General features: G+C 44.6%; 1 protein-coding gene across 1 annotated transcript in view; it reads left to right on the top strand.

Annotated features, from left to right (window-relative positions):
* The window catches only part of Ebf4 (EBF family member 4), a 43670-nt gene that overhangs the window by 6350 nt on the left and 12961 nt on the right, over positions 1-24359 (top strand). The window contains exons 3-7 of the mRNA XM_042694535.1: positions 4285-4441; positions 4682-4745; positions 4921-4976; positions 6593-6666; positions 7853-7921. Coding sequence (XP_042550469.1) covers positions 4285-4441; positions 4682-4745; positions 4921-4976; positions 6593-6666; positions 7853-7921 — 420 coding nt within the window. The remainder of the gene's footprint in view (positions 1-4284; positions 4442-4681; positions 4746-4920; positions 4977-6592; positions 6667-7852; positions 7922-24359) is intronic.

The following is a 24359-nucleotide window of genomic DNA, read 5'->3' as shown; positions in this document are numbered from 1 at the left end:
ATAGAACTGGTGGGGACAGACTGGAGTCATGAGACTCCTGCCCCTCTGGTGAGACTTTCATTCTATATCTCTCCAGAGTTCCTCGGGGGATTGAGCATAGTTTGTCCCAACAAGAGCACTTTGAAAATGCACCCTTGATAGTCTCTGTCTTTGTCTTCCCCGATCCCTTTTCCTGGAATCACTGCCCAAATAAACTGTTGGTATTTGAATCTTTGTCTCAGAACCTTCTTCTCGGGGAACCTAGAAGAAACACTTGCTCTCCCAGCTGTAGGAGGAAGGGGCTGGCTTGATTCTCTTTTTCCTCTCTACTCTAAATTTGTTTGTTCAGTGCCAATATTGGGGCTCAGACTCAGGGCTTCTTGTCCTTACTTGGCCTTTTTGCTTAAGGTTGGCACTTTTCCACTTGAACCCTACCTCCATTTCCATCTTTTTTGCTGGTTCATGGGAAATGAGTCTCACAGACTTTTCTGCTCAGTTAGCTTCTCTTCTTTATCTTTGATAAAGAATAAAGAACACATATTACTAGACATCTTGGAGATACCCCCCCCACACACACACTCCAATGGTGGTCTTGGATAGTTTCTACCTTGGATACTACAGAACCAAAGACATTGGCCTTTATCCACAGCCTTCTCTCTAAGCTAGTCTGGGAGCAGACAGCAAGCTCCTCACTTCTCACTTCTCACAGGTGTGTATCCCCACACACCTGTGCTCATGATGTGCCCATCAGAACTCAAACCACTGGATATCTCCTAAGTCATTTGAGTACATCTCTTTCTCTCCATCCTTTGTTTTCTTTTCTTATTACCAGAGCATCAGCTGCTCCCAAAGGAAAAAGAGGCTTGAAGTTCCATTCAACAGGTGTTGACATCACCTACTGTGGTTGGAGATTCAGGAACCTTGGGGCAATCAGAGAAGGAAGGCATGGTCTAGCCTGCCTCTATCTTCCCTTGCTTCCTTTTCCTTCCCTTAGGCTGTTCCTTGTGTCACTCTGTGACTTGTCCACAGGAAATACTAGAATGTCTTTAGAGCAAACTCTGTAAAGATTTTGATTTCTTCACATGTCCAGCAAGGATAAGCATCAGATCAACAGGAGATGTTCCCAGGCCTGGAGCAAGGAGCAGCCCATGTGTTCAGAGGAGGTCTTGCCCATTCTGCATGCAGGCCTCCTGCTCTGAAGGGGCTATCATTAATATTGTTTTGTGTTTGGCCTGTCTCAGTGATGTAAACTAGACATTGCTGTCCTATGAATGTGTGTAAGTCCAGGATGGTGATTGTGTCTCCTATCCACTGAGCAGTACAGGGTAGGAGAGAGGAGCAGGATAATGTTCTAGGTTGCCTCAGGGAGGGTGGAGCTGTGGAGGTAGCTGGCAGGGCGTGTGACAGGGCCCCTGCCTGCCTGTGTTCCCACTCAGCATCAGATACCTGGTCACAGGACCCCAGGGGAACCAGTTTTCTCCCCTACTCTCACCTCCTCACATAGGGAGGCCCAGCAAAGGAAGTTTGGCTTCAGTGTTAGACTAGACTTCCCAGATCTGAACTCAACAGGCTAGCAGGAACCAGAGTTTCTGCTAGGTCCAGCCAGGACCCCAACTTGCCTGACATTTGCCAATGGAGAGGGGCCACATGGGAGAAAAAGCTCAGGCCAGCATCACCACCAGTTTAGGATTTGGCCTGGCAGTGCAAGGGTAGAAAGAATAAGCTGAGTGGTCCAGGGGATTTTGTTTTCTCAGCATCCTCCCTCTTCTGCCAAGGCTTTTCTCTCTCAACTCTCCTGAGTTGACTGAAAACCTCCCAGGCTCTTCAGAATGACAAAAAAAAAAAGGGCATTGGTGATCTGAGATTGCTTTACAAGGTCACACCTCTCTAGCCTTCCCTGCCACTAAGGTGGTCCTGGAACCAGTTTCTGGTCAAGTTTAAGCTAAGCTGGCTGTGGGAGAAGGAGGGAGGAGTTCAGGGTTGGTGCCTTATTAGCATATTCATCAACAGTAATCAGGGACCTGCTGTGATCAAAAGCCCTCTTTGGGCTTCCCTGCCTCTCAGCTGGTTAGGGAAGGGAGTGGAGGGTTGGTCAAGGCCTCTACTTGAAAGACTGTAGCCTGGTGGTGGGAGGGATTGGGGGGGGTTGAATCTTTAAAGAGGAGGGGTGCTGCAGGTGGCCGCTCCCCCTTACCTGAATAGTGAGGCAAAGACCGGTCACTTCTGCCTCCTAAGTCAGTATTTTAATGGCCCCTGTTCCAGGGAGGGACATTGTAAATCCCTCATGTTCGTGACACTGTAGATACTACAGCTTAGCATGAAGCCAAGGCAAAGAATAAATTGATTTTAAATTATACAGAGAAAAAAAATAATAAATGATATAGAGAAAAAAAGTGAAGTAGCAATGAATTTGACAGCTATTGTCACAATGGAGTGCCCCTTATGTTTCACAAGATACTGTTTTCTTTCTCCCCTCCTCCTCCTCCTCCTCCTCCTCCTCCTCCTCCTCCTCCTCCTCCTCCTCCTCCTCCTCCTCCTCCTCCTCCTCCTCCTCCTCCTCCTCCTCCTCCTCCTCCTCCTCTTCCTCCTTCTCCTCCTCCTCCTTCTTCTTCTTCTTTTTTTGTGTGTGGTTGTGGGGCTTGAACTCTGGGCCTGTCCCTCGGCTGTCCCTCAGCTCTTCAGCTCAAGGCTAGTGCTCTACCACTTGAGCCACAACATCATTTCCTGTTTTGGTGATCAGAGTCTCACAGATTTTCCTGTCTGGGCTGGCTTTGAACCATGGTCCTCAGATCTCAGCCTCCTGAGTAGCTAAGATTACAGGCGTGAGGCACCAGCGCCTGGCTATCCCTACTTCTTTATAGTGTGTGTGTGTGTGTGTGTGTGTGTGTGTGTGTGTGTGTGTGTGTGTGTGTGTGTGTGTGTGCTTGTACTGGGGCTTGAACTCAAGTCTTGGATACTGTCCCTTAGCTTTTTCCACTCAAGGCTAGTGCTCTACCAACTTGAGCCACACTTCCACTTCTGGCTTTTTGGTGGTTAATTAAAGATGAGTCTCATGCACTTTCCTGACTGGGATGGCTTCCAACTGTGATCCTCAGATCTTAGTCTCTAGAGTATCTTGGATTACAGGCGTGAGCCACAGGCGCCAGCTAGTTGTTTTTTGTTTTGTTTTGTTTTTTCCCTAACCTGGTGACATCTTTCAGGGGGAGTGGGGAAGGCCTCTACCACTCTGTCTTGTGTCCTGGCTTTCTCTCTGTGAATTTCCTCCCCTTCAACTCATTTAACTCTGGCCCAATTTGTTGTGTGTGTCCAGAGATGACACACCACTTGCAGTTCAGTAGAGACCTAGTACATGGAGCCTTGTTCCCTTTCAGTTTTTTCCCTGGCCTTGGTTCCATGCATGGTTTCTGATTGAAGAAAGCCTTGGGCCAGACTGAAAAGTCCTCTTGCCAAAGGAACCATGGTTGTCTTTCTCAAAGTTGGAGGCAAGTCCTCTACACCTGGGGGGCTGTTCCACATATTCAGCCATAGCCTAGGGTTTTGGTCAGGCAGACTTACAACCTGGAGCCAGTTTAATATCTCTGATAGTTTAATGGACATCATCACTTCCCAGACAATGCCACAAGCCTCAGCCATCAACTGGCATTCAGTGGGAAATATGTTCCAGAACCTCCCAGCTATTCTCTAATGCTGTAACAGGTGAGCTCAGGGACCTCTGGCCAAGATGGGTTGGTTTGTAACTTAATTTTGACAATTGGCCTGGCACCGGTGGCTCACACTTGTAATCCTAGCTACTGAGGAGGCTGAGATCTGAGGATCATGGTTCAAAGCCAGCCCGGGCAGAAAAGTCCATGAGACTCTTATCTCCAATTAACCACTAGAAAACCAGAAGTGGTGCTATGGCTCAAGTGGTAGAGCGCTCGCCTTGAGCTGAAGAGTGCAAGGATAGCGCCTAAGCCAAGAGTTCAAGCCCCACCACCAAAAAAAAAAAAATTGACAATTGGCATCTCAAAATGTGGAACCCAAGGAACTGGCAGTAGAGCCTGACAGGATGCCTTCATACAGCATCTGCTGTGCCCTTGTTCCCAAAGGGCGGGTTGGGGTGATCTCAGTGCCAGAAGGGTCTTTCTGGAATGGAGTTGGTCCTGGTTAGGGTAAAAATCCCATCCAATTTTTTTTTTTTTTTGACCCACACTCATGACATGTTGGAGCCCAGGCCTAGCCAGCCCACCTAGCTGGCCAGAAATTCTGGGGTCTTTCTCAGTAAAAGATCCTTCCAGTGGTTTTCCAGTTCCTTTCTTCCTGCAGTGGTGTGGGCCTGGCACGAGCACACTTTGAGAAGCAGCCCCCTTCCAACCTCAGGAAATCCAACTTCTTCCACTTTGTGCTGGCCATGTATGACCGGCAGGGGCAGCCCGTGGAGGTGGAACGCACAGCCTTCATCGACTTCGTGGAAAAGGACCGTGTGAGAGGCTCATGGGCTCCTCTGGGACCTGCACTGGGATGAGAATGGGAGGGCTTTAGGGACACCCCTCCCCCCCCCCCACACACACATACTGGGGCAGATAAGTGGATAGATCATGAATGGTAAAGGGTGGGTGAAAGACTGGAAGGGAGGGAAAGATAGCAGGGTTAGAGAGAAGGGTATGGGTGAAGGAGGTTGGAGTGTCTCTGAACACCTGGGCATCCTGTCTTGTCTCTACAGGAGCCAGGGACAGAAAAGACAAACAATGGAATCCATTACCGCCTACGGCTGGTATATAACAATGGTAAGTGAAGGCTGCTGTCCCTTCTTGACCTAGACCCAGAAGATGTCTGGCTACTGCAGCACTGTGACACACAGGATGCTCCTCACCAGGGCTGGGGAAGGGGTGGGGGTGGACTGATCACCTGAAGGCGCAGGTGCTGCCCTGACAGCAAGATCTCTCCACCTTCCCACCCCAGGACTTCGGACAGAACAAGACCTCTACGTGCGTCTCATTGACTCCATGTCCAAGCAGGTAAGCCAGCCCAGTGGATGCTTAGGCCTACTTCACTCTCTTTTCAACCATATCCTGTCATTCCCAGTGAACATTCTCACCCCTATCCTAACTCCCCAGTACCTCTCTACCCTCCTAGCCTACCTCTTCCAGCTATTGCAGTAGGGTTGTTACTCTTGCCTGCTAGTCTAAAAAAGACAGTATTTGTAAAAGACACCAGCATAGGCCATATGTCCTTAAGCAGGCTAGCCTATGATAGGAATTTAGGTGCATGTAATTTATTGGAGCAATAGGAGAGTGAGCTCCTTAGGAGAAAGGAGAGTCAGGGGAGCTGGGCAGGAAGATGCTCAGCAAACAGGCAGTCTACGGTAGACTCCAGCCTCAGCCTGATCCTCAGGGAGCTCTAGAGAAGGAGCCAGAGTTGGCCAGTGAAGTGAGGAGGCCAGGTTTTTTACACTCTGGATGAGTCAGTTATCAGTGAGGGGCCACTCCTAAGGGGAGTGTGTACCGAAGAGGAAGTTTCCATCCCCTGAGAACAATTCTCAAGTGAAGGCCCTCTGCTACCAATGCAAACCACAGTAGGGGAAAGACATAGGTTCAGTAAAGGGCTCTATCTAGGTGCTGGCCCAAGAGCTAACATTGTAGACTCTCAGAACCTGGCTGATGTGACAGTCACAGAAAGCAGGCTCAGGAGCCTGCATAAATAGCTTGGAAACAGAAACCTCCATTAGCTCTGAAGGATTCTGCAAGGCCTGTCCAAGTCTCTAGATTTGCAGAAACATTACACAGGCTAATCAGGAAGGTGTTGCGTTTAAATGGGCCTGATCAGTGGTCCTGGAATATAAGGCAGAAACTTGAGCATTCCTGAACAGACAGAGGCTTCTAGCAGCCTCCATCCAACCCACTGCAGAGGAAGAAATATTTCGTCTCCAGAAAGCCCAAGGTCACGGTGGTAAGGAAGGCAGGACAAGTAGAAGCATGATTGTGGAAGAAGCCCAGAGTAAAAAGGATTCCACAAATGGAGGAAGAAAATTGGGAGGCCCAGAGAAAGCAGTTGTGGAAGCTCATTTTTTTGCTCAGGGGAGGGAGGGGCTAGGAGATTGGAGAGTAGGGGATCCAACAGTCCAAGGAAGTGACAGGCCTGGGCTGGGAGCTGAAGGGGAGGCAGGAAGAAGGGGTTGTATGGCCCTTGCATTTGATTAGACATACACTGGTGACAGAGACAGAGGCTCACTAGGATCAGCACAGAGGATGCTAGCGGAAGGAGGAGCATGATACCGTGTGGGGAGAGAAGCATATCAGCCCCACTGGCCTTGATCCTAATGGTGTGGAGTCTCTGCAGGCCCCAAGCCTAGAAACAGCTACTTGCAGACAGACTCAACTGCAGACCTTCTGCTGTGTTGCCATCTTGGTGGTGTTCCTGGTTTGGGGGAAGGGAGTTCTCCTCTTTCTGGGCAATCAGGCTCCAAACTCCTGCTTTGCACTCCTGGGCTCTCCAGGAACAAGGCAGCGGGCATGACCTTCTGTGGGGGCAGGGCCTCAGTCTGGGGTATGTAGACACAGGTGCACCTCCGTGTGCCACCTAGACCTGAGAGGAGCCTCCTCCCCTCCACCCTGAGCACCTCCCCCTCCCCCAGGCCATCATCTACGAGGGGCAGGACAAGAACCCTGAAATGTGCCGAGTTCTCCTCACCCACGAGATCATGTGCAGGTGAGCCCCATCACCCCTGCCTGTTCCTTTGTGAAGATGTGGCTGAAGCCTCCTCTGGGCCCTGCCCCTGCTCCCCGGAGAAGATTGGGGCGGGGAGGAGTGAGGAAAGCGTGAGATCCCTGGGCACAGAGCTGATGGAGGAGAGGGTCCTTGAGGCCCCATTAGCCTGGCCTGTTTATGTGTTTTTGTAAGACAAGCCTCCTGTGGTTACTGGAAGCTTAACTATAATAAAGCTCTGGGGAAGGGTTCACTGAGGGGGCGGGTGGAGGGAGGGCCTGAGCCAGCCAGCCAGAAGCCCCTCCCCCTCCCCATTAGCTTAGAGCTACGGGGAGGAGGGCACCTGAGGGCAGATCTCTGGAGAGCAGGTCTCTGGAGGGCAGGGTCAGGATGGAGTGGTCCCTCTTGACTCCCTCTTCTCCAGGACCCCAAGCCTGGCTTTTCCTACAAGGGCTCCAGCTGTCCAGCCAGTCACACAGCACAGACCCCCAGAGGCAGCTCCTGATAGGTGGAAGGAGACCGGGTTTAGAAACCTGTGGTTGGGAAGGTAGCCAGCTTTGGGGAGAGAGGATGAGCCTGAGGGGCTCCTGGGGTGGTGGTCGTGTGGTGTGCTGAAGACATGGGCAGGATACTTTGCTATTCAAGAGTTACCTACAAGCCGGGCGCTGGTGGCTCACGCCTGTAATCCTAGCTACTCAGGAGCCTGAGATCTGAGGATCGCGGTTCAAAGCCAGCCCGGGCAGGAGAGACCGTGAGACTCCTATCTCCAATAAACCACCAGAAAACCGGAAGTGGCGCTGTAGCTCAAGTGGTAGAGCGCTAGCCTTGAGCTGAAGAGCTGAGGGACAGCGCCCAGGCCCAGAGTTCAAGCCCCACGACCGACAAAAAAAAAAAAGAGTTACCTACTTATCATTTGAGCTCTTTCCTATGCATAGACAGTGTTTCCCAAACAGTGAGAGAGACTCTGCCCGTGGTCTGCCCTTTCCTGAGGACAATCTGAGCCTACAGTGGAAGCTGTGGAGGTCTGCAAGGACCCTCCCTGCCTTTGTCCCCCAGACCCCTGGGAGTGAGCCCCTGTGTCCTCATCCAGAGACAGGACTTGCATACCCTAACTCAGGCTGCCCTGGCCACCTTCACACTAGCAGTCTCTTTCTGTACCTCCCTCCCTCACCCCTTATCTTTCCTTCAGTCGGTGCTGTGACCGGAAGAGCTGTGGTAACCGGAATGAGACGCCCTCAGACCCGGTCATTATTGACAGGTACAGGCTGGGGGAGGAAGGCCTACAACTGCTGTGGGCTGGGGTCAGCCACGGGAGAAACTGTGAGCCACCAGGAAGGAGCTCTGAAGACCAGGGGTGGTGTAGAAGATAGGTGGGAGGAAGGGGTAGAGAAAGGGGGAGGACTGGCTTGAACAAGTCTCAGCTGCTCACTGCTGTTTTGACCTCTCTGAGGGAGGAGAAGCTCCTGGAAAACTTCACTGAGACAAGGAGGATTCTTGGCAGCGTTCAGTCATAGGCTGTCAGGATGATGCTTGTGAAAATGTGTTCTCCCCTCCCTCCCACCACCAATTTTTAACAGTATTTCCTTGTAAGTAGGGAAGTACAAAAATCCAAAGGATCAAAAGCATAAGTAATGAAATGGTGTAGCGTGTGCTGTACACACTCTTTTGCACTTTACCTTTTTTTTTTTTTGGCAACAATATACCTTCAAGATGGTTCCATATGGGAACATAAACAGTACCTTATTCTCCTTTTAACAGAGAAAACATTCACAAGATGCAAAAAAGTCAAGATCTTTAAAAGGACTGACAGGAAATGTTTTCCTCCTCTGCTTCCATCCACCACTTATTTCCCTCCAAATAAGATAAGCACCCATTGTTTGCAGTTTTTTTATGTTTGGGTCCTGAAATATTCTGTGCCCATTCAAGAAACTATAGATAGACAGTATGCCCCCACTTTTTGAGACAGTCTTACTGTGTAATCCAGGCTAGCCTCAAACCTGTGACCCTTCTGCTTCAGCCTTTCCAGTGCTAGCATTAGAGGCATGCCCTACAACATCTGGCCTTGGTATAGTATTTGTGTACGTTTCTCTTTATTCTCACATTCTAAACACATTCATCAGTCCTATTCTTTTTCTCTGAGAACATGTCTGAGAGCTTGTATCAGGGCACAGAACTCTCCTTAGTCCTTTTTGTGACTGTGGAAGATGATATTGTATGAATAGACTACGATTTCTTTAACTGTTCTGCTATTGTTGGATCTTTGGGCTGTTTTCTGGGATGCAAAAAATGCTATTGTGAATTACTTTATCCATGTATCATTTTACAACTGTGTAAATTTATAGGAAGGATAGAATTAAAAGGATAATTGTTAGACCAAAGGATACGTGCTTTTGCAATATTGATAGTTATTCCCTTTGAACAAAAAAGCTAAGGGACAGCACCCCGGCCCTGAGTTCAAGCCTTACACACACACACACACACAGACACACACAGACACACACACACACACACACACACAAAGATACCTACTAAACATCTGGGAGGAAATATTTAGGAAAAGTAAACTAAAAAAAAAAAAAAGTATAGATCCCAAGGGAACAATTAAGGCTGCAGATAGAAATTTGCAAAGGTTACTTTTTAAATTTATTTTTGGTGCCAGTCCTGGGGCTTGAACTCGGGGCCTGGGTGCTATCCTTGAGCTTCTTTTTGGTCAAGGCTTGTGCTCTACCACTAGAGCCACCGTGCCACTTCTTGTGGATAGAAATTTGAAGGAATAAGATCATCCAAGGAATGAATGCTGATCGAAAACAGAGGAGGTCTGAGAATTGAATCCTGGGGTGCCACGTGTTTAGAGACGATGCAGATGTGGACCAGCAAAGGAGAATGAGCAGAAATTGCAAGTAATAAAGTGGGAAAGCAGAACATCACTGAGCCCTTGGCACTCACAGAGGAGATGTTTCTAGACAGAAGAGTAGGCGACTGCATGGTAGAAAGACGCAGAACTGACCAGTAGATTTAGCACTGTGGAGGGTATTGGTGAGAAGAATGGCTCAGCAGAAGCATTTCAGTGGATGGAAGGGCAAGAGTCTGCTAGGATGGTGTCTAAGAGAAAATGCAAGAAGAGAATTTAGAAACAGCACACAGGGGACCTCTTTCCAATTATATATATATATATATATATATATATATATATATATATATATATATATATATATATATATATATATGTAATATATATACATAATGTGTTATATATATATATATATAAATATATAACATTATGTATATATATATTTTTTTTTGGTCTGTTGTGGGGCTTGAACTCTGGGCTTGGGCACTGTCCCTGTGCTCTTCAGCTCAAGGTGAGCACTCTACCACTTGAGCCATAGGGCCGCTTCTGGTTTTCTAGTGGTTTATTAGAGATAAGAGTCTCACGAGTTTCCTGCCCGGGCTGGCTTTGAACCGTGATCCTCAGATCTCAGCCTCCTGAGTAGCTAGGATTACATTCGTGAGCCACCAGCACCCAGCTACCTCTTTCCAATTTTATACTTTGATTTGAAGGGATCCAAGGGTTCTAGGAGCACGATGTAAGAGCAAGAAAGATAGGGCTGGGAAGTTGGCTCAGTGGTAGAGCGCTTGCCTTGCATGCTCGAGGCCCTGGGTTCGATTCCTCAGCACCACATAAGCAAAAAGAAAAAAGCCGGAAGTGGCGCTGTGGCTCAAGTGGTAGAGTGCTAGCCTTGAGCTGAAGAGCTGAGGGACAGTGCCCAGGCCCAGAGTTCAGGCCCCACGACCGGACCCAAAAAAAAAAAAAAAAAAGAAAGATATATAGCTAGTTCTTTGGTTGATGAGGAGCACCCAATAAGGAAGGGGGAATGAGGATACAGAGAAGGAAAGAAGGAAGGTTTGTGAAAGCAATGTCTTTCTGGTGACCTAATCAATGGGATCTAGAGCTCAGGCACACACCTTGGTTTTAGCTGGGAGCACAGACAGTTCATCCATAGAAATACCAGGGAAGATGGAGAACCTAGAACTTGGAAGTTGGGTAAATACCCAGTGTGGGAGTTCATTGACATCTTTCTATGAGTGCTTGATTTTCTCAGTGAATTCAGAAGAAAGGGCAGTCGTTGAGGAGGATGGGGAGAAATACTAGAGGACATGAAATAGCTGTACAGGAGGATGAATGGACTGGGGAAATACCACAAGATTGTCAAGCAACATTAAGTGCCTGTCTGAGGATTGTGGTCATACATTCAGTAGGAATTTTCTTTGTTTATATTGGGCTGCACAAGTGCAGGTACAGGACAGGTGGATGGTCTCATGAAAGCTGACTTAGGGGTTTTTCAGGTGAGCATTAGGAAACCTGAGAGGGTAAGAGAATGGAAAACATTTGCACAGCAATATTTACCCAAAGGAACAGGAGAGGAGAGCTTACTAAGGGGAGGAGTATGGGAGGGAAACAACATAGTTTCTATGCAGCCTAAGAATTGTTGAAGTTGAGGATCTACACAGGGGTTGAGCTGGAAGTTATAAAGGGGGTGGAGAGTAGACTTGCTGTAGGTGAAATATTCGGAGGTTGTCTTTATGGGTATTATGTGGCCAAGAGAAATGGGGGGATAAGGATAGTGGAGAAAAGGTGTTCAAGGAATTGAGATGAGAGGGTGTTTGAAGAATTATCTATTTATATCAATATTGAAATCATTAAGCATTATAACAAGATCAGCATTCAGGAAAGAGTATATATAAATTGGGCTCATGCTTGTAATCCTAGCTACTCAGGAAGTTGAGATCCAGAGGATCACATTTCAAAGCTAATAAGGTAGAAAAATTGGAGACTCTAGATCCAACTAACCAGCACAAAACTAGGCTGGTGGCATGGCTCAAGTTCTAGGCAAGCAAGCAAGCCAAGCAAGAGTGGCATCCTAAGTTCAAACTCTGGGAAAAGGGAGTATATGTAGTGAGATATACATCTATCTATCTATCTATCTATCTATCTATCTATCTATCTATCTATCTATCTATCTGTATCCATTATGATCCAGGAGCAAAAGCTTCAAAGAATGAAAGCAAATGCTCAGGGTTGATAAATGACTGCAACAAGCAGTGGCCATCATAGCTTTTCCCTTCTTTTTCCATCATGTAATGAAACAGGAGTATCTCCTTGACTTTTGTTTCTATTATCTGAGCAAGGGTAGCCCATTCTTGTGTGTTTAAGGTTGTTTGTGTTTCATTCTCCCTGAACTGTGTTCAGATCCTGTACTTATTCTTCCATAAAAGACTGCATTTTTCTTAGTGACTTGAAGAAGTATCTATGAAAGAAATTAGTCTTTTGTCATGAGTTGCACATACTTTTTTTCTGGTTGATTGTTGCTTATGATGAAATTTGCCCCGTTTCTCAATTTTATTTTATTTTATTTTTAGTTCTAGCAAGGGTTTATTTTAGTATGACAGGTAAAATAGGGAGAAATGAAGAGAAACATTTTCTGCAGGAAATGGGAGTTAAAGACTCTCAGTCTTTCAGTCTCTCAAATACTCTGAGCTAAAAAAATCCTATATATTTTTAATTTTATAAGTTTATTTAATGATACATTTTGTACTATCCTATGGTTTCTTCTAGTACTTTTATGATTTTATTATTTATATTCAAATATTTGACTTGTTAGGTTCCATACGATATATACAAAAGAAAAATAAAACAAGATAGAAATAATGAAACATATAGTTAATATTCACTGGGAACTTATCAAGAAAGCTGAAATCAAGAATATTAAAAACACCAGGGGCCGGGTGCTGGTGGCTCACACCTGTAATTCTAGCTACTCAGGAAGCTGAGATCTGAGGATCACAGCTCAAAGCCCGCCTGGGCAGGAAAGTCTGTGATTCTCTTATCTCCAGTTAACCACCAGAAAACCAGAAGTGGTGCTGTGGCTCAAGAGGTAGAGCACTTGCCTTGAGCTGAAGAGCTGAGAGAAGTTGCTCAGGCCCAGAGTTCAAGCCCCACAACTGATAAAAACAAACAACAACAACAACAACAAAACACCAGTGAAGGTGGAACTCCCATTTCATACTACTATCTATCCCTCTTATAAAGATTAACTGAATTTTTAGTGTGCATTTCAAAAAATATAATTAGGGCTGGGAAAGTGGTTCAGTGGTAGAGTGCTTGCCTTGCATGCATGAGGCCCTGGGTTCGATTCCTCAGCACCACATAAGCAAAAAGAATAAAGCCGGAAGTGGCGCTGTGGCTCAAGTGGTAGAGTGCTAACCTTGAGCTGAAGAGCTGAGGGACAGCGCCCAGGCCCAGAGTTCAGGCCCCAGGGCAAAAAAAAAAAAATTAAACTGAACTCCAGGCTCAAATGAGTACCAGGCATGAGCAAAAATAGTCAAGCAAGAGCACTGGGCCCTGAGTTCAAGCCCCAATATTGGCAAAATAGTAATTATTATATATAATTAATAAATAATTATAAGAATTATAGATGATAAACTATTATAATTAGTACAACTAGTTCTTATATAATTGCTACATCATATTAATTATATTAGTATGGTTAATTATCATGTAATTATAAGTGATATTATATAGTAATAATTATTATATAATAGATTATATTGTTTTTAATCACAGAGTTTAAGATCCTTGTATGACATATTGTATAGCTAAAGCTGTGTTTAAATTTATAACAATTATATCACATTGTAGTAGTCTATTTTTTTAATTAGTATTACATCTCTAAGACTTACTTATGTTGCTGTGTTTTGCTTTGGTTTGTCGTATTTTGCTGTAATAAGCAAACTTGATATGAACATTCTTGTTTGTGTCTCCTAATTTGAAAAGGTACAACTGTTTGTTTAGGATATAAACAAGGACTGGAATGGCCAGGTCTGTATTAAATGCACAATGTCAACTTTACAGGTTAATGTCAAACTGTTTCCTAACATGCTTGCACTGAGTAACATACTCCCTGATCCAGGCTGTGTTCCTGTGTTGTGTACCCTCCCCAGCTTTTGGTATTGTTTACCAGTTTCCTGGGTATACAGGAAATTTTGTCATGGCCTTCATTTGCATCTTCCTGATTGCTAACAAGATTGAATGTCGTTTTGTTTATTGGTATTTGCATTACTTCCAAGTGTATACTAAAGTCTTTTGGCTATTTTTCTTTTCTAATCATTTGTGAGTTTTGATGTTGACTTTGGTAATCCATTCTAGATCTTCACACTCAGGGAAGTATATGGCAAGTATCTCAGTGCTATTGAATTTATCATTATTTCCCTCATGGATTTTATTCCATACTTTAGCAATTTTTTTCCTCTGCTGAGGTCATGAATATACTGTTGTATATTTTCTTTCAAAGGCTTCACAGTTTTCCTTTCCAGATTTAAACTTGTAATCTGTGTGGAACTAATTTGGGGGTTTGGTGTGAAATAATGAATCAAATGTTATTATCATCTGTTTATGAATCACTAATTATACCAGCACCATTTATGAAATGGCTTATCCTTTCCCACTGAGTTGTAGTAGGAGCTACATCCTTACTAGTTTCCTTCTATTGGTTGGTTTGTTCCAGACTATGTATTTCATTCCTTGGATTGATCTGATAATCCCTGAGCTAGCATCAAATCGTCTAACCATTATAGCTTTATACTATACAAGAAAAGAGTTAAAGGAAAGTTCTCTATCTTCCCTGATATATATATTCTTTTTTTACTAGTGCCACATGGGACTTGAACTCGGGGCCTGGGTGCTGTCCACCTCATGAGATACAGCTCTGTTTCTGGTTTTTGGTGATTAATTGGGAATAAGAGTCTCACAGACTTCCTGCCCATGTTTGCTTCGAACTGTGATCCTCAGATAGCCTTCTGACTAGCTAGGATTAAATCATGAGCCACAATGCCTGGAGTCCTTGAATATTTTTTCAGAATTTTGGATATTTTGGCATTTTGTGTTTTCCTATAAATTTTATTTGTTTGTTTGTTTGTTTTGGGTCCGGTCGTGGGGCCTGAACTCTGGGCCTGGGTGCTGTCCCTCAGCTCTTCAGCTCAAGGCTAGCACTCTACCACTTGAGCTACAGCACCACTTCCCGGCTTTTTTTCTTTTTGCTTATGTGGTGCTGAGGAATCGAACCCAGGGCCTCATGCATGCAAGGCAAGTGCTCTACCACTGAGCCACCTTCCCAGCCCATCCTATAAATTTTAGAATCCACTGTAAAGTATCATATCAACACACACACACACACACACACACACACACACACACACAAATACTTTTTTTGAGTTTTGAACAATATTACAACAGATTTACACACTAGTTTGAAGAATTACATCTTCATGGTAATGAATCTTCCTATTCATAAATATGGTTTAGCTCTTCTATAATATTGCTTAATAGTTCTTCTTTCAATAAAAGCCATACACTAGTTTCTACTCATTAATCTAGTAAATATGCGTTTACTGAGGAGTTGCTAAGTACCAGGCCCTAGGTAAAAAGGTCTAGGCTTTTAAGTATAAAAACATAAACAATGAAGAAAAAAATACTTGTCTTCCAGTATTTTCCAAGTATTCAATGAGGAGTTGGGGGAATAATAATAGTTATATGTATTAGGAGGTAATAAATGGAAAAATTTGAGAAATGTAAATAATCAGGATTTGAGAAATGTTCTATAATGACCAATATGGTAGCCATGCATAGAAATTGGGCACCTGAAATGTGGCTACTGTGACTGAGGAAGTAATTTTTTTTGGGGGGGGGTCTGGTAGTGGGGCCTGAACTCTGGGCCTGGGCGCTGTCCCTCAGCTCTTCAGCTCAAGGCTAGTGCTCTACCACTTGAGCCACAGCGCCACTTCCGGCTTTTTTCTTTTTGCTTATGTGGTGCTGAGGAATCGAACCCAGGGCCTCATGCATGCAAGGCAAGCGCTCTACCACTGAGCCACCTTCCCAGCCCTTTTTTTTTTTTTTTTGCCAGTCCTGGTGCTTGAATTCAGGGCCTAGGTGCTGTCTCTGAGCCTCTTTTTTGCTCAAGACTAGCACTCTATCACTTCAGCCACAGTTCCACTTTTGGCTTTTTCTGAGTAGTTTATTAGAAATAAGAGTCTGATGGACTTTCCTGTCCAGGCTGGCCTTAAACCATGGTCCTCAGATCTCAACCTCCTGAGTAACTAAGATTGTAGATATAAGCCATTGGTGCCCAGCTTAAAAACTTTTTTATTGTTACTACAAAGGTGATGTGCAGCAGGGTTTTCCCTCACTTGCTCAAAAGAGTAAATTTTTGTTGGTTAACTGGAGATAAGAATCTCATTAAACTTTCCTGCCCAGGCTGGCTTTGAAGCACAATCCTCAGATCTCAGCCTCCTAAGTAGCTAGGATTACAGGTGTGAGCCACCAATGCCCAGAAAAAGTTACTGAGGCTTTTTAAAATGGCCTAACATATGGTCTATACCAGAAAGTGTGCCATGTACACTTGAGAAGAATGTTTATTTTGCTGTCTTTGTGTGGAGTGATCTATAGATGTCTTTGAGATGTAGTGGTTTATAATGTCTGCTGCCTAATAGTTCTATCCATTATTGAAAGTAAGGGCTAGAAGTCACCAACTATTATTAGTGAATTATCTGTTTCTTCCTTCTGTTGCATTTTTCTTGCCTCATGCACTTTGTATCTGTGATATTAAGTGTACATGTTTATACTTCTTCATCACAGTGACACTTTTATGTTTTAAATTTTTTCCTAGCTTAGTGATGTTTTTATTAACATACATTAGTTGCACCGATACTTTTATTATTAAAAAGGTTCTTAATTTCTGATAACTTCTTTAGGCTGGTCCTGGGGCTTCAACTCTGGGCCTGGGTGCTGTCCCTGAGCTTTTGTCCTCAAGGCTAACACTCTACCACTTGAGCCAGAGCTCTACGTCTAGCTTTTTGTGTAGTTTAGTGGTGATAAGACTCTCACAGACTTTCCTGCCTGGGCTGACTTTGAACCACAATCCTTAGATCTCAGCGTCCCTAGTAGTTAGAATTACAGGTATGAGCCTGGCTCATAACTAATTTTGTCTTAAAAATCACTTTGTACCTTACTATGCCCAGTCCAGCTCCTTTTCAGTTAGGCTTTATGTGATAGATATTTTCTCATTATTTTTAACTTTTGGATTTAAAGTGTGCTTCACATAGAGAGTATATAGTTGGGATATAGTCCATTCTGCCAATCTCTGCCTTTTAATTTAAATATTTAACCCATTTATATTTAATTTAATTCTGATAAAGTAAAAAATCACACCTACCTGTTATACATACACCTCCCATATACATATTTATATGTATATATATATATTCTCTGTGTTGTCCTCTATTCCTTCATTATTGTCTCTTGTATATTAAATGGATATCTTCCTCTGTATGGTTGTAATTCTATTGTTATTGTAGTTTTATTTAATTTGATTTTTATTTAATCTATTTTTTCTTTTCTGTGCCAGTAGAGGGGCTTGAACTCAGGGTCTAGATGCTGTCCCTCAGATTTTTCGCTTCAGACAAGCATTCTATCACTTGATCCACAGCTCTACTTCCAGCATTTTTGGTAGTTAATTGGAGGTAATAGTCTCACAGGCTTCCCTGCCTAGGCTAGTTTCAAATGGTGATCCCTCAGATCTCAGCCTCCTGAGTAACTAGAATTACAGGGATGAGCCCCTGGAGCCCAGCTGTATTTTTAAATTATTTTCTTAACAAGTTCTCTAAGGATTATAATTAATATCTTAATTTAGAACAATCTAATTTAGATGACAGCAACTTAACTTCAATAGTATACAAAAACAATACTTCAATATAGCTCCATTCTATCTCCCCTCTTGTGACCTATAGTTGTTAATAACATTAATCTTAATAAATTATAGTTATTGTTTTATACAGTTTGTGTGTGTGTGTGTGTGTGTGTGTGTGTGTGTGTGTGTGTGTGTGTGTGTGTGTGTACTGGTCCTGGGGTTTGAACTCAGGGTTTGGGTGTAGTCCTTGAGCTTTTTTGCTCAAGCTAGTGCTCTACTACTGGGCCATAGCTCCATTTCCAGATTTTTTGGTAGTTAATTGGAAATAAGAGTTTCACATACTTTCCTCACTGAGCTGGGCTTTGAATCATGATCCTCAGATCTCAACCTGGAGCCATTGGCACCCACTGCAGTTTCCTTTTTTTGTTGTTGGTGGTGGTCAGTCATGGGGCTTGAACTCTGGGCCTGGGTGCTGTCCCTCAGTTCTTCACCTCAAGGCCAGCACTCTACCACTTGAGCCACAGCACTACTTCTGGTTTTCTGAGTGGTTTATTGGAGATAAGAGTTTCATAGACTTGGGGCTGGGAAGATGGCTCAGTGGTAGAGTGCTTGCCTTGCATGCATGAGGCCCTGGGTTCGATTCCTCAGCACTACATAAGCAGAAAAAGCTGAAGTGGCACTGTGGCTCAAGTGGTAGATCAGTAGCCTTGAGCTGAAGATTACAGGTATGAGCCATGGGCACTCGGCTGCAGTTTCCTTTTTTAAAGTACTTTTATTTTGAACAGTTTTATTTTTGCAGTAAAAAATGAAGCATAAAGTACAGAGTTCTCATCTATCTCTTGACCCTCATGCAAAAAAAAAAATATATATATATATATATATACATATATATATATATATATATATATATATATAGTTGTCTTCTAAATAGGATTAAAAAAACATAGTTACATGTGTTGTTTTTTATATGTACCTATGTATTTACTTTTACCTGTTACTTTGTTTCTTCATGTGAATTTGAATTTGAATTACTACATTGTTGTTTTTATTTCAACCTGAAGAACTTTTAGTATTTCTTATATGCCAAATCTGTCCATGATAAATCCTCAGTCCTTATTTTCCCCCAAAGTCTCATTTCTCCTTCATTCTTTTTCATTTTGTTTTTGCTAGTCCTGGGGCTTGAACTCAGGTGCTGGGCACTGTCCCTAAGCTTCTTTTTGCTCAAAACTAGCACTCTATCACTTGAGTCACAGCACCACTTCTGGCCTTTTCTGTATATGTGGTATTGAGGAATCAAACCTAGGGCTTCATGCATGCTAGGCAAGCACTCTACTACTAAGCCACATTCCCAGCCCCATCTCCTGGATAGCTTTGCTGAGTTTTGATAGTGAAAATTTTGGTGGACAGTTTCTTTTCAGCGCACTATATCATCTATTGCCTTCTGACTGCCATAATTTCAGATGAGAAGTCAGGTGTTAATCTCATTGGAAATAAGTTTCTTTCTGTTTCTCTGTCTCTGTGTGTGTGTGTGTGTGCGTGTGTGTGTGTGTGTGTGTGTGTGTGTGTATGTTTGTGTGTGTGCTAGTTCTGGGGCTTAAACTCAGGACCTGGGCACTGTGCCTGAGCTTCTTTTGCTCAAGGCCAGCACCCTACCACTTGAGGCACAGCTCTCGACTTCCAGCTTTTTTGGTGGTTAATTTGACAGAAGAATATTCTGGCTAGCTTCTAATTGCAATCCTCAGTTCTCAGCCTCCTGAGTAGCTAGGTTACAGGCATGAGGCACTGGTGCTCAGCTCCAATATTTCTTCAAACATTATTCCTGCGCCTTTTCCTTCTCTTTGCCTCAGGCTCCCATTTTGCATATATTGGTATTCTTGATAGTGTCCCATAGGTTTCTTAGACTCGTTCACTTTTCTTCATTCTTTTTTCCTTTCAAGTTCTAGAACCAGATCATCTCAGAGCTATATTCAAGTTCACTGATTGTTTTACTTCTGCCACTAGACATGTAGGTTTTCTTGTTTGTTTTTGATTAGCCTTTCCTCCTTTCACAGTAATTTGGATTCTCTAATCCCACCATGAATCAATTTAGTACCTGCTGTAAGGAAGAAACCATGATAAAGTTCAAGAAAAGAGAGATTTAAACAATTTTTTCTGCCCCTACCCCAGCAAGAACTTATAGAGAAGCTAATGAGACATTACATTAAAAACACTTCAAAATTATGGCAGGGGGGGGAAGCTTCAGTGAACTCAGAGATAGATCAGTTGAGATGATATGTATTACATAATGGGATAAGGGGAAGTAAAGAATGCTGTAAGACTTTAAGACACTATCAGAGCCAGGAGCAGTTGGCTTACACCTGTAATCTTTGCTACACAGGAGGTTGAGGTCTAAGAACACAGTTTGAAGCCAGTCCAGTCATAAAAATCTGAGAGACTCTTATCATCAATCAGCAAAAAGCTGGAAGTGGAGGTATGCCTCAAGTGGTAGAGCACCAGCCAGCAGTGAATAAAGCTAAGCAAGAGCTCAAAGCCCTGTTCAAGTCCCAGTACTGGCACAAACAAAAGAAAAAAGAAAAAAACGAACAAAAATCCCTATTACCTATCAAAGAGGACTTTCTACAATGATGAAAGTGTTCTATATTGACCAATATGGTTTTCAACAACCATGCATAGAAACTGGGCACCAGATATGTAGCTACTGTGATCAAAGTAGTAAATTTTTAATCGTATTTAAATTTAAAGAACTACATGTGACTACCTTAGCAGACATCATAGCAGCTCCAAGGTTTTTTAAATATCGGCTTGATTAGCCAGGATGACCCGAGGGCTGGGGTGGATGTGGAAGATCCCTACTCATGGAAGACCCATAGCTTCCTTCTTCTGGCTCCCAGGAGTTGACAGTAGCTGTGGGTTGTAGTCACTCCCTGGTGTGTGGTTGTGCCTGCTGCACAGTTGGTGTTTTTCAGTGACACTGTTGTAACAGGCCAGATCCTAGCCACCTGCCGAGGTAAGCTGTGGTCTGTTTTGTTAGGGACACACTTAGATCTCAGTCCCTAGATCAAACACAACCTAAAAGCCTAATAGTGTTCATCTGCTGCCCCTTCCAGCAGAGCCCTTTTGCCCCCACAATCGCTGCAACTAGAAGCTTCCACATCCACACCATTTCGGCAATTCCCCTTGAGGTCCCAGAATCAGCGCCGAGGTGGGACAAAGGGTTCCCTCCTGCCACTCAAATGACCTGCACTTCCTTTCCCTGCCTGTCCCTGTTCAGAGCCCAGAGCCCTTGAGGGAGGAGAAACAGAGGGGATTCAAGAGTTTTTCCCATCTGACCTGGGAGTCATAAGTCAAGATGCTAGTTAAGGACAGGGACTTGTGTGTGGGAAGGACTTGGGCAGCCAAAGCCAAGCTGGGAGCCTGAATGGCTGAGGGAGGAGTGGAGTTGTGGGCATTGCTCCCAGAGGAAGCCAGAAGAGGAGAAGGACTGCAGACATGAGAGGCCTGAGACTCTTCTTATACGTGGAGGGAGTGGTGAGAATGAACTGTCTGCAACTTGAGTGATAGTGTCTCTTTAGAAGTTGTGAAACCAAATGTGATGTGTTTAAACAGTGCCCAGTGCAGTGTCTGCCACAGTATCATTTCTGACCCACCCCCTGCCACCTTTTCTCCAGTGATTATCTTAGAAGTCAAGTGCACCTAAGCCTAGACAGCAGCAAGACCATTCAGTCAGAGCCAAGGAAGAACTTCCTGATTCTAACCATAGTCAGAGATGAACAGAAAGACATGAGCCTCATCTGGGGGTCCTAGGATGTCTGGTTCTTTGAATAAGATGAGGTGGCATTTGGCCACCTGGTTGCTTGGTGTAGAAGATGCCAGGCCTTGCCAACCCCACCCTGCTTCTCACAGGATTCTTAAGTAAGAGATGCCAAGGTCTATGGCCTCAGAGCCCAACTCACCACCCCCTAAAGACTAAGGAACATACAGCTTCTTTCTTCACAACCTCAAATCACCCACAAACTGGCCTTCCTCCTAGGTGACTTCATCAGCCTGTCCACCCCCTCCACTTTTGCTATGTCCTTCCTCCGACTCTTCCTATGAAGATCAATACTTTCATTCACAAAAGCATTCCCAACCTGGAGGACATCAGCTGTGCATGCATGCCTGTGTCCCTATGGGCTCAGGTCCCCCTCGGTCACTGCACTCTAGCCAGTTCCCCCCCCCCCCACATGGAATGCTCAGAGGCCTCCATTAGCAGCCTCTTCTCCGTGCCTCCCCTGCCCTCAGGCCTGGTTTGGGAAAAGTGGAGTCAACTACTATTCTTCATGGGTAGCCAGGGGGCCTTGAGCAGTCTCTCCACCCCCTCTCCCCCTCTCCTCAGACCCCATGCCCAGCCCTGAGGTTTGGAGAGCCTGGTAAGTGCCCTATCAACATGTTAATCAAATTACTTAGGAGCTAAAATTGACGCTGTTCATTAATTATACAAGATTATGCTAATTGTGCATGCAAATGCATGCAGGGGAACAGAAGGTGTTCAGACGCATGGTGGGCCATTAGCATAGAGGATGGGGTGCGGGTGCATTGGCATGCTAATGTATGCGCCCCTGGCTATTTATAGTCCCCCAGCCCATCTGCACTGCAGCCACCTCTACCCTAGTTGGGGATCCAGGTAGGAAGGCCAGGTCCAGGCCCGGCATGCAGCTATAGCCCTAGGGACACTGTATTGACTGCTACCACAGACCAAGTCCTGGAAACAGCTTACGCTGCCTGAACTACTTGGGCCTGAACTACTCCAGCCACCTTCTAGTTCCCCTTCCCTTCTTTGCAAGTGAGTCAGTGAGGTACCCTGTGCAGATGTCTGTCCCATTCCGTGGATCCTACAGCCTACACAATTCAGTGCCAACCCCAAGGCTCTGGCCTATAGCTTCCCCCTGTCTTATCAGTACCACTGGACAAGTGTGCCGTCTCCGTCATCACCAAATTGCCTCCTATTTCTCTTGAGGTCTTCTAAGATCCCATGCCCCAAGATCCAATGTTTTGTCTCTCTTAGGCAAAGCAATTGGCTGCTGCAGGTGACATTTGGCAAACCATCCTGCCATACCCATCACTCTACCTTTGTGTGTGTGTGTGTGCGTGTGTGTGTGTGTGTGTGTGTGTGTGTGTGTGTGTGTGCGCGCTGGCTGGGATTTGAACTTGGGGCCTTGAGCTCTTGACTTTTTTTTTCTAGCACTTGATTTTTTTTTTTTCCCCAGCTCAAAGCTGATGCTCTGCCATTTGAGCCACATCTCTTCTGGCTTTTTTTTTTTTCTTCCTTTTTTGCTGGTTAATTGGAGATTAGTGTATTACAGACTTTTCTGCTTAGGTTGGCTTCAAACCACAATCCTTATTTCTCAGCCTCCCAAGTAGCTAAGATTACAGGCTAGAGCCACTAGCACTCAGCCTCATACCACTGTATCTTACTTTGGGTTTCCTTTTGGCACCTAAGTTCTATAAGCTGTTGTTTACTTCTAGATTCCCTCATGTATGACACCTGGAAGAGGTTTAATCAGCCTTCTGAAATGGATGTATGGAAGAGTGAAGGAATGCATGGTCCAGCGTCTGTATACTGTTCCTTAGCTGGGGGTAGAGGGCAGCAGACAAGGAAAACACTGGAGATCATTCTGCCCTGGGAGCTGTTCTGTTTCTTCTGACACTCAGAAGCAAGTCTTTTAGGGTAAAAGAAGAGGACACATGTGCCCCCAATTCTCCATCCCAGGCAAAGTGCCAACTTTGGTCTTAGAATATATACATATACATATGTATATAGACATATACACACACATATATATAAGCAATTTTATTCTGTACTTTGCTCCTAATCTTCTTCTTTCCCAAGACATACAGGATGCAACAGGTGTTGTGTACATCCTGCCCCAATTCACCCATCCATTCACTATATTCCCTCTGTACATCTGTACTGCCCAACACTCTAGCTATAAGCCACTGGTGATTATTTAAACAATGACAATCAAAGCTCACACCTATAATCTTATCTCCTCAAGAAGCTGAGATCTAGCTGGGCACCAGTGGCTCACGCCTGTAATCCTAGGTTCTCAGGAGGCTGAGATCTGAGAATCATGGTTCAAAGCCAGCCTGGGCAGGAAAGTCCATGAGACTCTTATCTCCAATACACCACTCAGAAAACTGGAAGTGGCGCTATGGCTCAAGTGGTAGAGCACTAGCCTTGAGCTGAAGAGCTGAGGGACAGCGCCAGGGCCAGAGTTCAAGCCCTACAACCGACAAAAAAAAAAAAAAAAATGCTGATCTGAAGATTGTAGTTCAAAGCCAGCCCAAACAGAAAAGTATGAGACTTTTTTTTTGGGGGGTCAGTTGTGGGGCTTGAACTCAAGACCTGGGTGTTGTCCTTTTTTGCTCAAGGCTAGTGTTCTACCACCTTGAATCCCAGTGCCACTCCAATTTCTGTTTGTTTTTTTCCTGATGGCTAATTGGAGATGAGTCTCATAGCCTTTCCTGCCCCAGCTGGCTTCAAACCACAATCCTCAGATCTCAGCCTCCTTAGTAGCTAGGATTTAGAGGCATGAGCCACCAACGCTTATCTCCAATTAAATAGCAAAAAGCTAGAAGTGGAGGTGTAGCTCAAGTGGTAGGAACACAGCAGAAAAAGTTAAGGACTTGCGCCTAGGTCTGAGTTCAAGCCCCAGGACTGGCATGTGTGTGCACATATGTGTGCATACATGCATACATAAAATATTTAAAAGGTAGATCCTTAGCTGGGTGCTGGTAGCTCATGCCTGTAATCTAGCTCCTTTGAAGCCTGAGATCTGAGGATCACAATTTGAAGCCAGCCTGGACAGGAAAATCTGTGAAACTCTTATCTCAGTTAACCATTGACAGCAGGAAGTGGAGCTGTATCTCAAGTGGTAGAGTGCCTAGAGCAAAATGGCCCAGGGACAGCGCCAA

Source organism: Dipodomys spectabilis, unplaced genomic scaffold, assembly GCF_019054845.1.
Source record: "Dipodomys spectabilis isolate Male_0828 unplaced genomic scaffold, ASM1905484v1 ptg000175l, whole genome shotgun sequence".
NCBI classification, from domain to species: Eukaryota; Metazoa; Chordata; class Mammalia; order Rodentia; family Heteromyidae; genus Dipodomys; species Dipodomys spectabilis.
This window is presented reverse-complemented; position numbering and strand designations above follow the sequence as displayed.